The sequence below is a fragment of the Seriola aureovittata genome, chromosome 10, assembly GCF_021018895.1.
Source record: "Seriola aureovittata isolate HTS-2021-v1 ecotype China chromosome 10, ASM2101889v1, whole genome shotgun sequence".
Classification (NCBI taxonomy): Eukaryota; Metazoa; Chordata; class Actinopteri; order Carangiformes; family Carangidae; genus Seriola; species Seriola aureovittata.
Genome location: NC_079373.1, coordinates 19446457 through 19459475, shown reverse-complemented (window position 1 = coordinate 19459475; position 13019 = coordinate 19446457). Strand labels below are relative to the sequence as shown.

The 13019-nt window shown below is 42.4% G+C and overlaps 1 protein-coding gene across 4 annotated transcripts in view; it reads left to right on the top strand.

The window, feature by feature from the left end:
- Positions 1-13019, top strand: part of abcc8 (ATP-binding cassette, sub-family C (CFTR/MRP), member 8) — a 53602-nt gene that overhangs the window by 29398 nt on the left and 11185 nt on the right. For 3 of the 4 annotated variants that reach the window (XR_008828803.1, XM_056386595.1, XM_056386597.1), the window contains 10 exons: positions 3475-3507; positions 5424-5462; positions 5876-5974; positions 7874-7958; positions 8243-8323; positions 8902-9039; positions 9273-9398; positions 9599-9695; positions 10290-10346; positions 11031-11278. Coding sequence is in view for 3 of the 4 variants with exons in the window: in XM_056386595.1 (XP_056242570.1) it covers positions 3475-3507; positions 5424-5462; positions 5876-5974; positions 7874-7958; positions 8243-8323; positions 8902-9039; positions 9273-9398; positions 9599-9695; positions 10290-10346; positions 11031-11278 (1003 nt within the window). In the remaining variant the exon portion in view is untranslated. The remainder of the gene's footprint in view (positions 1-3474; positions 3508-5423; positions 5463-5875; positions 5975-7873; positions 7959-8242; positions 8324-8901; positions 9040-9272; positions 9399-9598; positions 9696-10289; positions 10347-11030; positions 11279-13019) is intronic. The other variant, XM_056386596.1, reaches the window with a different exon arrangement.

Below are 13019 nucleotides of genomic sequence, written 5' to 3'. Positions count from 1 at the left end.
CTGACCCCCAGGTTGGAACACACTGCTAAATGAATGTAACTTGATATTCCTGGAGTACTTTACATTGTAAAAAATATATACGATCCATATTTCTGCTTTGTTCTGCTGGTTCAGTACATTTTGTGACACTTTGCTCCAACTGAATTTCTCTGCTCTGTTTATGTTTAGTTTTAGCAGCTGAAACTCAATCCTTGTATCCTGCCAGATGCATTCTGGGAGTCATTAGTCATTATTATCTTGTCACCTACCCAGGATAGTGCAGCGATCACTATCCATTTGTCAACAAAGCTTAGTTCTCCCTACTTGTGATTGTCACAGTGTCCCTGGCAGCCACACACATACACACACACACACACACATGCACACACACACACACACACACACACACACACACACACACACACACACACACACACACACACACAGTTCCTCCTCCTGTTCTGACACCAGGGTCGCGCTGGCACTCCCTTAGATATTCGGTTGGATTGTACACCCTGCCAAGCGTCGAAGCCTCTCACTTATCATGTGTCCGAGGGAGAAACTAAGGAGCTGTCATTTAGACGTCGCCCTCCGCACGTATTCAGACAAACATTCAGGGGGGTTTGTCTCTATGTTTCCACCATGTTTGCTGTTGTTATTGTTGTGCTGTGTTTCAGTCAGGGATATTTATAGCTACAATCGGGATGAACAGTGGGAGGGAAAGAGTCTGCTTCTGATGAATGCCCATAAATAAATCCTGAGACAAATTCAGCACAGAGCAGAACCCAGCAGACACAAGAAACACACATGAAGCAAACTGCACTAGAGGAAAAGCGCGTAGCATGTGTGAAAGGAGTGAACGGCATGACTAATCAGAAGAGTGAGATTGTCAGATTTATCAAGACGACCTCATTGGCCCGTTTGACAGTGATTAGTGAGTCAGCTGTTACTGGTCAGCTGGTGCTCATTCGCTGTGTTTAAATAATCAACTATTTTGGTTACTTGACCAAACAGTCTCACCACAAGAGTCGTTTATTTAGCCGCTGTTCTGGAGCTTTTGATCATATCGTATGAGCTTCCTCGAGGCGGGGGGGGGGCAAATGTCCCCCAGCTGGGAATTAGACTGTGGATGTTGTTGCTTTGTGGTATGCAATTTAACCATTAGGCTTCCAGTGTCTCAATCAATACAGTGTTAACACAGCAATGTGATCTCACCAGCAGGAACAAGGTGCTTTATGCTGTTAGTACCTCTGTTCTTGCCTTTAGTTCCTTGCTTTTAATAAACTCTGATTAGATTTTGATTAAATAAAACCTCAGTGGGTCGAGTTACAGGTCATGGAGGGTAGCATAGGGGGATCACCGTATTTCACGAACACAATCTGTCATCTCCATTGGCGGGATCCCTCACCCACCTGCTCCCTCTGACCCCTGTCCTCCGCTCTCCAACTCCAAATAGGGCACGCAGCAGGGAGTGCCTGGGATTTCTCTGCCGTTAAAGTGGAAGACTATTTGTATTAGTGACCTCAGTATCAAGCAGTGCAGCTTGGATATTGTGTGTGCAGTGAAGTCCGGAGTCTGAAAAAACTGGGCAGCAGTAGCCAGCTGGGTAGTGAGGTCATGACCCCGCGTAATCAACTGCAACACATCAACCAGTTGACCCCATGTTGACCCCAAATTACAGGAGAGGATCAATCAATATATTGTTTACAGCTTGGTTACAGTTATTGATCTAAACAACAGCAAAAGCGAAAGTGGTGGTTGTTTAAGGGAATAAAATGACTGCTGACGAACAGGGAAGCATTTTCAGTCATTATCGGGCGTGGTCATCACAATGTACATGCACCATTACTCCCCGTCATCATTAGCGTGCCTTTAAGTTTTAATGATGGGCGTTTAAGTTTAGTAAAGACAGTTAGAAACTATGGGAGGTTCCCCAGCCTGGCTTTGATGGTTACACTTTAGTATCTCCCTGATGATAGACGCCGTCTAGTAAGACTCCCTCGGGAATTCTCCTCTGACACGACCTTCGTAAAGGTGTTGATTGACGTGAAGGGAAATAGCCCTCAGCGCTTCAGTCAGAGATGAAAGCTGTAAGTCATCAGCTTCTGCATGATTACCCTGTTTTTACGATGGCTGCAGGATAAAGACAATCAGCCAATGTCTTTCAAGTGTCATTAGGTGATGAGGTCTAATGAGGTTATTTTCTGAAGGGTTGTTTTTTGCTGTGTGTTGGTGGAAATGAGTCAGTTTAGCTGATAATTCAGAAGAAAATCACGATCCTCATGCGAAAAAAAGGTCAACGTGATGTTTGGTTTTTATATTGTAATCAGAGCATCACGAGTAGCTGTAAAACATCATCACCACATTCTTTTTAATCAGAACTTTAAATTGTTTTTCGTCTTTGAAATAATTTTTTTTCCCACATATGAAATTTGGGGAAAATATCATGAGGACATTTTAATGTTGTGTAAAATGGTTTGACTTGTAACATAGTTACAGTGACTTCACATCTTCACCTTCCTGTTTAAAAAACTGGATTTATTTTACTGATTTATTTTCTATATTATAATTTCCTTTCCTAACTGTATGAGGTTCGCTGTATGAGCCTGTATGAAATCATGACCTCTCTTGTCACTTCTGTTTCAGTTTTGTTATCTGTTTTTTAAAAAAAAAAAGTTTTTTATTTTGATTAAGAATAAAATTACTGAAAAAATAAAGCCCAACAGTGATGTGTTTGGGAAAAAATTAAAAATACAATATATACAGTTACGTCAAAAAAAATCCAAAATACATATAAAACAATAAATAAATGAATAACTGTAAATGTACATTTTGTTGAAATATTTTCAGAATATGTTGTTCTGTTTGCACAAACTCTAAATTGTTATTATTCATGGGTCTTTTTGTCATCTTAGCACCTCCTGAAAAGAGTTGCTGACCCCGTTTGCTTCTAATGCTTTCTCTTATTTTACACAGTCAGTTTGCGGTCACACAGTTATACAGTCAGCTGTGTTTACATGTATGTATGTGGCATGTCAGAGCTTCTTAAATGTCAGTCACCAGTTCACTTCCTGACAGCTGTGGTCTCTGGTGCTGTCATGGCTGCTGCAGTAAAATCAGCTCTCCCTCTCTGGTTGTAGTCAGACATGATCAGAGTCACCTTCTGAGGACGACTGACAGAGGTGTCAACTTGTCAGAGCTAAAAATACGCCGCAGCTTCAACTGAGCATGTGCAAAGCCACAAACAGCCAATCAGATCTTAATGAATTTTAAGGTTAAGACTCTGCGTGTGAATGGTTGTGTGTGTGTGTGTGTGTGTGTGTACACCTAGTGTGAGTTTCAAGGCCTTTTAAAATTCTACTAAATAATTACCATTCACAAATTTCTCCTGCTTCCTTTCACAGTGTTTTTTTTAGGAATTTCAATAAGGACCAGTAATTAGTAGAAATTATTAGGAACGCTTCCACTTACAGTTTGTTTCTCTATTTTCTGCAGCCTGCCAAACCTGGAGTCTGAGGGAGATGAAAGGTAAGTGCAGTGAAAAAGAAGGAAGAAGCCAAAAACACACAAACCAACACAGTCATGTATTTTTAGACAGGTCTGTCAAACTAAAAATATTTGTAGCCTGGATTACAGAAACTTCTCCAGACTGCAGACATCTGTAGTGCACTGTTTTGATGACAGTGAAGACATCTGACTCAGCAACAGCTGAATCAAAGGTCAATAAATCCCCATTATAAATAAAGCTCTGTTGAGAGTTCATAATCTTCACTTCATTTAGCTGAAGCATATAGCAGTTTTATTTTAGCACTCTATGGATCATGGTTTCCATTTGTAAATCAACTGGCCATGCTGTTTTTTTTTCACTCTTGCATTACCTACAAAGACATACACATGCGCACGCACACACACGCACAAACACATGCACAAACACACACACATTAATCTGTTTATTATAATATATATCTGCATCTGTGTCAACCTTATTGTTTCTGTCAAACCAGACACTGACAGAACATGAAACTCTTTGCACTGTTTGTCTGTTTATTCTGTAACATGACATATAACATGTATATAACAGTGCAGGACAACATGTTTGTTTTTATCATCTATTCAGGGCACTGTGACTAAAGACAGGTTAAGTGTGTAGTGTAAACCAAATAACAGAAACTTAGTGCTGTGCATCAGTTTAAGAATGATTATGCAGAAATCTTTTCCAGTGTACCTTATCCCACAAACAGTATATGATACAGAATATATAAAATATAATACAAAAAATTCAAAATGGAACTGTACAAAACAATGAATATCATAAAAGAGAAGATTACACAGAATAAAAACACTTAAATCTTTAAATAACAAAACAACATTAACAAATCCTCAGCTCAGTGATGTATATGTATAACTATAAGGTGTCTCAATGTTGAATTATTGATTAGCTTGGCCCATGTCTTTGCTCTGTGTCTGTTGCTGGTAAGAAAAGGATCAGTCAGGATGAGGGATATATTTTGCTCTCTAGTTAGGAATGAAGCATGCAGGACATATTGTATGTGTCACCACGACTCCACGCCTTAGTGATCTGTGGTCTCAGTCTCCTCTCAGTCTCTCCTCAGGATGTAATGGCTTTGATATAAAATGTATCAGCCAATAGAGACTGACATCGAATCAACTCAACTTTATAAATGTTTTCTTAAATCACATTTCCCTTCAATCACCTGGACAGATCAAATGAAGAACGTGATACTGGATGGCCTCAACAGACACTTTAATTATTTACCGCATGGTTCAAGCACTGGCAACTCACCACACAACAGACAGTTTTTTCACACGTTTATAGTGTCCGTACAGCTCCACACACACCACCCTATCTTTTCTCAGCACGGACAGCCTGCGTGCCTTTGCAGCTATAGCACAACTTACAGTGAGACACATACATTAGATGAGTAAGATACCAGCGAACAGTAACAAACATCATGTTGACGTATTAATCTCAGCCTGAGGAATCAGATCCTCTGAGAAACAAATGCGTCAGAGTCCAAACGGGTTGATGTTGATCTCCATATCAGCAAATTACAGGAAGAAAAATTGGGTGGGGGGTGGCGGGGTGGGGTGGGGGTGGTGATGGAGTGTGGGTGTTATTTTTAGGATGGATAAGATCACAGCTAATGATAGATGTGTTCATGTAGGGCAGTGTTTGGCCTGGTGTGTTTGGGCAGCTCAGAAGTGACAGGATTGCCATAGGGAGGGAAGAGTATATGGGTTAGAGTGTGTGTGTGTGTGTGTGTGTGTGTGTGTGTGCGTGTGTGTGTGTGTGTGTGTGTTTGTTTGTTTTTTTTGTCAATCATTACAGGTGTAAGGTAGAGTTAGTGATTAATAACCTGTTTATCTGTGAGGGAACAGTTTTGCTCATCTAATGTTGTTTGTGTTTGATATTTTCTCGGCAGTCCCACAGACAGAGATGCAGCAGGTGACGGCGACATCAGGTGAGCTCAGACGACAGCATGTTAGATACCAGGCTGTCTCCGTGGAGATGCATCACCATTATCAGCAGAGCAGAACAGCAGTTTTTTAATGGTTATCTAGAGGTCAACTGAAGATCATAGAGAACAACATATTCCCTCTGCTCGCATACTTGCCCCCGACCCTCAGCAGCATATTGACACAAATACACCACAATCTTTAATAATCCCTGGACCAGGTCTTTACGGACTGGAGTCATTTTTATGCATCACCAGCTTCTGAGACTGAGGACTCCCTTTGGTCCAGAGGTTAAACCATTTTTCTTAATCTTAACCCTTGTGTGAAACTAAAGACTCATTAAGGAATCAAATGGTAACAGAGAGAGATTATCCCTTAGTGCGTCACCTCTGACTCTGTGTTTTAAAACCCCTGGTAGGAAGAGGAGTGCTGTGGCCTATGCTTCCCAGAAGCCCTGGCTGTTGAACGCCACCTTGGTGGAGAATATCACCTTTGAGATGCCCATGATAAAACCAAGGTAAGAGCTCATACCTACACTGAGTGGTTTAAAGAATAATGGTATGTTGGTTGCATCTGTTTATAGGAGCTTCTTGGTGGTTAGGTTGATAAGACTGTGCTGGACACTGCAGGCAGAAACACATGTGACTTAGCCAGAAACTGACAGTAGAGACAAACATCTGTCGCAAACCAGGGACGGTTGGCGCTGTGAATCCCGAGGCCACTAGGGATCTTCAACCAGAAATACTAGTTTGAAAATGTGCAAAGTAGTGATGAAGCAAAGGGCAGGAAGGGAAGCACACAGACATTTCAGCTCCATTTTTCCCTCAAAGCTGCAGTAAGAGCTGCCTATAGACACATGATCTTGGATGCTCTTTGGTGTAAGGATTGCATACTGAAGGTAAAACTGGTTCAAAGGAGGCCTACAGGGTCCATTCACCTCATTAGTGATAATAAGTGAAAACTAAATATCAGAAACACCTCTTAGCATACATTTCCACAGCACTGCAAACTAGTCTCCAAAATGCCAGTACAGTTGAATCAACAGCTCTCTAAAACAGCTCCAACAAATGACTGAACGTAATAATCTCCATTTTCCTAAAATGACGCACAGAGCTGTTGAATATAAACAGTGGTGTTGTCAGGCCAAGTTGTTAAGAAAAAAATAGAGCCAATAACCTTCCTGTTCCCTGAGGCCACTGTGGGAAATTGGATCAGCTGACGCCTGATTAAATCAACAGTTTGACTCCAGTAAAGAAAAAATAAAAAGCCAGTTGGCGACTTCCCAAGTTTTGACACTGACACCTCGAGCAAGGATTTGTCATGGCTGAAGGTTTACTCTTTTCTCCCTAACAACACATGTTGCATTCGCCTGCATAGACACAATCAAAACACACACACATTCACAACTTTCATCCTCGCAACAAATGGTCTTCCTGAAAGTTCTGTCGCTTGCATTTGTGATATCAGCCGGACTCTCTCTGGCTCTAATGGACTGTTTTTATAAAGTACGTCTAATGGACTGCTGTGCTTTGTTGCTGTGGAGATGCTCTATAAAATAGATATGATTGCCCTCCCTGTGCCTCTGTACTTCCCTTTACTCGTCTCTTTACTCCTGCTGCCTGCTTATCTGGTTAAATCCAGATGGGCTACCTTACTTTCAAGCTACAGCGACAGGGCTTTATTAAAAATGCAATGTGACCTGCCATGTTGATTGCAGTGTCACTCATTAGCTTTTGAGTGTATCATGTCCACAGTTGGTCTTGTTATCACAATATTTTCATGTCAATTGGTCCTTTTCCAGTGCAGGCTTTTGGCTCAAGGTGCCTCTTGCTGTGAGGGATTCTGTCTTTGTCACCATGTGTTTGGGAGATTTGTTCAGGCGCTGCGCTGCAAGAGATTGGACTGGTTCCTATTTGAAACAAAGCTCTCATGTGAAACTGATCTTTTCTTCTTTTTTTTTAGATTCGCACTATGAAAATCCACGGCACGGCACATCCCATTAATTAATATTCTCACAGAAACTCACCAAGATCTGTACAAAGCCTAGAAATCAAAATTATATGGACTATTTAAAACAGGGCAAGTTGATGTTTTCTGGGCCACACCCCCGTATTTTTGGGTTTCACAAGGCACTAGCAATTGCAGAGCTGTCCAACTGAGTGTGGCATACATTTGCACTGTCCCCTGTGTCTGAGGCCTCTGAATCTGCCTCTCATCTCTCTATTCTGTGTCCATCTGTTCTTGAAGCGAGTCAGATCCACCTCTCAGGGCAAAATGGTTTGTGTTATGTGTATATTAATCATCCAAATTAATTTACTATCTATTAAACATGAGTAGGGTTATACTGTCCTTCTGGCTCATATTAGCAGCTGCTCTCTGTCCTCATCGGGATTCTGTCTCTGTTTGTTCCCACCAGATACAAAGCTGTGATCGAGGCCTGCTCTCTCCAGCCTGACATCGACATCCTTCCACAGGGGGACCAGACAGAGATCGGAGAGCGGGTCGGTTCTTTTTAATTCCTCTGTGGTCTTTTTATTTTCTAGACCTAACCACAGGTTCTACTGTAGTTCAGTGTATTACAAGCGAGGATTTGATATTTGTGTGTAGGGAGTTGGACTGACCTTGTTCAACCAGAGCACTGTCATGTTGGATGTCTTCATGCACCAGTAATGCCGGAAACAAACCGCAATCCCCTTTGTTGCCCTGGGGTCGGGTTGTCGTTCATTCCTCTTCGTAGTGAAGTATAGTAATCCTTTCTTCACACGCTCTCCTGTCTCTGGTGCAGGGCATCATCCTGTCTGGTGGGCAGAAACAACGGATCAGTGTGGCCAGAGCCTTGTACCAGCAGACCAATGTGGTCTTTCTGGTGAGTTGGATTGCACCTGTAATCAACCTTGTCAGCAGACAGAATATCAGCATTCACAGTGAGACAGTGTTTCTGAAGCTTCATCTGAAGACTCAGATCTGATTCTATTTCTGACGTGACATAAATAACAACACTTTCTTAATCCCAGCTGCAGGGCTGAGAAGCCAAACCACAGTTTTCCTCAGATTGAAAATGTCAGCTCCTGATGGATTTTACTGCCTCTCAGTTAAGAATCATCACTCAGTAAAATGTGTTTGTACATAGGGCTGCAACTAACGATTACTTTCTTTACAGATTAATCTGCATATTATTATGGCAAGTAAGCAGCCCAATAAAGCAGATTAGCAGAATGATTAGCAGAGTGTTAAATTCTTATTGAATAATAACAGTTTTTTTCAAAGGGTTAGGCTTTAACTTTACCTGTTGCTTACGTAGTCTCGAATATTTAATATTGTAGAGAAATATGATTTTAAAACAACATTTTCAGGGCCTTTAAAGTTACTCGTAGGTTTTTCTTTTGCTTTTTGCTTTCTTGTCTCCTCCCCTTTTTTTCTAAGTCTGTTTTATGTGTTTTTTAGGATGATCCATTCTCTGCCTTGGACATCCACCTGAGTGACCATCTGATGCAGGACGGCATCCTGAAGCTCCTGAGGGAGGAGAAGAGGACGGTGGTGTTGGTTACACACAAATTACAATATCTACCACACGCAGACTGGGTAAGACCTGTGTGTGTGTGTGTGTGTGTGTGTGTGTGTGTGTGTTGTGTGTGTGTGTGTATTATAATTTGTGATGCTGTCCTATTATTTATGATGTAAACACTTTATTGTCTCATTTGGGATGCCGATGGAAAGATTGATGAGTGATCATTAAAGATTAATTTCCAGTCTCAGCTAACGCTATAGATTGCATTTCTTCCCTCCGGTTTTGTGTGTGTGTGTTTTTTCATCAGATTATTGCCATGAAAGATGGCACTATCCAGACTGAAGGGACTCTGAAGGACATCCAGAACGCTGAGCCTGAACTCTTCGAGCAGTGGAAAACCCTGATGCACAGACAGGACCAGGAGTTTGAGAAGGTCATTGATGACTGCAAAATGCTAATGAATCCTGCATGACTTTGAATAATCTTTGCTTTTGTTAATTTGAGAGTATTTAGATTCAAGAAAGGCGCACACCATCTAGCGCTGCCTGAAATGAAAGTTTGGTCACCTGTGTTTTTGCTCAATGTCACAACAGTTTGTTGAGAATCAAATGCTTTTCTTTATTTCTCCTCCAGGAGACGGTGGCAGCCAGTATGACAGACCTGGAGAGGAAAAACCTGCGGAGGGCCATGTACTCCAGAGAGGCCGTGAGGACTGAGGAGGACGAGGAAGGTGAGAGGTCAGAGGTCACAACCACTGCTATGACAACAGTGAACAGCTGCCTGATTTCACAGTGAGACGATTGCAGTCAGTACTTCACAGGTTTCAGCCTGACTATAATGTGTACGTCTGTATCTGTACATATACTGTTGATGATACAAACAGGCTGTCGTGTCACTGTTCCTGCTGTGTCTATTTGCTGAGGAGCCGCACCTGCTACATTAAAGCTTGAGCTCATCAGCTTATTTTAATGTTCACACATTCTGCAATGTTTGCAGTGATTTGAATGACTCCCTGTATTTCACTCCTGCCCCCTGTGCTTTGTTTATTCTATCCTGTTTATTCAGTGCAAACATTGCCTGGGTGGTAAATACTCCTGTCCATAATGTTCTCTCTGGTTCCGGTGTCTCGTGTCTTGGCTTCTCTTTTGACTCCCTCAGCAGCCAGATATGACATGACCTTCTCTCCAGCAGCCTCCTGCTGTGGCTAAACCCTGAATCTGTGTGTTTGTGTGTGTCTGATGTTGAATGTGCGACTGTAGTGGAGGATGCTAAGGTGCAGTGGCTGTACTCTTTATCTGTGTTCTGTGTTGTCTCCCGTGTGCTGATGGCACCCCGGGTTGGACTTGTGGGATGGCTCCAGCCTTCATACTCGATCGAGCAGGTGTGGTCAGAAAGCATGGTTTGAAAAAACAAAAACAAAAACAAATAAGCGCCTGTGGTGTAAGCAAATCGCAGCCGTGTGAGCTTCTCCCACCATCTTAGAGCCACTTCATCCATTTAGTCTTTTATTTCTCTCGCTTTTTCCCCCGAGCATTTGTCTCTCCTGCTCCTGAAAACCCACCTAATGCCAGCATGATTGTAGATTGTGCTAGCAGTAGTCTGTTAAGCCCTGCCAGTCATTTTCCTTTTCCCTCCTCTGCTCTGCTGCTTCGTCCGAGCCTCACAGACACCCACATGCAGCCTCATGCTCCCAAGCTTGATGCATGATGTGATGTGATATATTTACATCTGAGGTGGGGAGGAGGCGGAAGGTCATTGACATTAGCGCCTCACCTCTAGTCAATGTGTCATGGCTGCTCCATTGCCCCTGAAAAACACGCCATTCATGGGAATGAGCATCTGCTTGGTGTTGTAGAACATGGCGCCTGCAGCCTGGGTTCTCCTTTCCTGTGACTCTCTTTCTTTCTTTTTTATTTTCTCTCTCTTGTGTATGGAAAGGAAAGGGAAAGAGGGAAGCAATAGAAAAGGAAGATAATGAAATGCTAACACAAAGTAGGAGGAGGAACATCAGAAATGTCAAAGACTACACTTTAACATTTTTAATTCATCTCTGTCTTGACCCCAGAGGAATCTGTGGAGAGCGACGACGACGACAGCCTGTCGCAGGTGATGCGTCAGCGAGCCACCATCCCCTGGCGCTCCTGTGGCACCTACCTGTCCTCCGCCGGGCTCCTGCTGCTCACTCTGCTCCTCCTGTCACAGCTACTCAAACACTCCCTCATGGTCGCCATCGACTACTGGCTGGCACACTGGACGTCGCACGTCATCACGGCCAAGATAGAGGCCATGGCTCACAATTGCACTGCTGCTCAGGTGAGACACTGAACGTCTGAGTTTTTTACTGAGATGATTTGTTGTCATGTGGCCAAAAACCTCTTTGCTTCTGTACTTTTTGTGTTTTTTTTTTTTTATTGTGGCAGTTTTCAGAGTCATAATGTTTTTTTATGCTTGATAGTCATGGCCTTGAAAGGGCATGAATCAGTCATTTAAAGTCAAATTTTTCAAGTCAAAAATTTGCCAAAGATTCTTGAGTTGTGGTTTCTCAGTTGTGAGGATTTGGTGCCTCACACCAGTGACTCCCCTCATGGAGGTCACAACCCCTCCAGTGTGTCATAGGATAAATCTGTGGGGTTTATGCTTATACTTTAAATTCTTAACTCGAACCTTTGCTTTTATGTAAAATATCATTTAGTTTTATGTCTTTGAACCTCAAAAATGTGTTCAGATCAGGAGATTTGAGATATGTTAGTCGTGACTGATAGATTTGTGGCACCTGTTTTGATAAACCGAAATGAGGCAAAACATTTGTCTCACGTGAGTCAAGTGAAAACCTTTAGGTTTTTGAGCAAATATTCATCAGTCACAGCATTTATTAAAAACATGCTGATGTATGGAAAACAGTAGAAAACAGTGACTCATATCTCGGTGTTTTTGTAAAACAGGCCAAAGCGAAATTACATAACAGTTTTCTCACTTATTCTCTTGTGTATCTCAACTGAGTGGAGCTGACCTAAAACACAAACACAGTCGCAGCCAGCTCCATATGGAGCGTTCACTAACACAGCCCTGAAGCAGCTGCAGCTCTGCCTCATCTGCATATTAGAGCAGCAGAAATACATCGACATCTGTCTGCATTTTATGAAAGGATGTTTAAGTAACAGTATGCTTGAGGACAATTTGTTGTTAGTGAGGGTTTTAATGGAAGAGCTGCTTGGAAAATGTAAAGTTGGAGAAGTTAAAATTCATGGTATGACCTGAAGTGAACCCTTATCCTGATTTAGACAGTGCATAAGTGAAAGACAGTTTGTCACCTACATTCTCTTTAACCTTTATTCACTTTTAAGCTCAGCCTCTCCAACCCCAATATAGTAACTAACTGGCATTCACCCACAAACAAGCACACACACACACACACACATACACACACACACACACACACACACACACACACACGCTCAAAAAACAGTATAAATACTGGTGAAAGTTAAGCTGCAACATTCACACATTGAGGCCACAACAGCTGCTGATAGGTTATAATGCTCCAAGACCAATGAAGCAGCTCTATTATTGATAGTTATATGTGTGTGTGTGTGTGTGTGTGTGTGTGTGTGTGTGTGTGTGTGTGTGTGTGTGTGTGTGTGTGTGTGTGTGTGTATGTGTGTGTGTGTGTGTGTGTGCGAGTGTCTTTGCTTGTGCTTGTGTGAGTATGTGTGTGTCCGTCCTGTGCACCAAAATGTCAGGTCACATTTCGCACACTCATGTGGAGGCTAGAGACAGAGTCAGCTGGGGATGAGGGCAGCCTCCTCCTTGTCCTCCTCCTGTCGAACACAAACCCTGCGCTGGTTTCTTTTTCAGCTCTCTTCAAACACTCTCACTGACTGTAGAGTCAAGAGCAGAGAGATTGTCGCTTGGATGCAGAGGACATCTTGTCTGGCTCAGCTTTAGTGTGTCTTTGCCAGGTTTATCTAATCTATGCTGTGCTGTGGACTAATCCACTTGGAAGTCCTGCTCTGCTATCAAACACAAATTCTGGCACATTACCACCACTTTATGT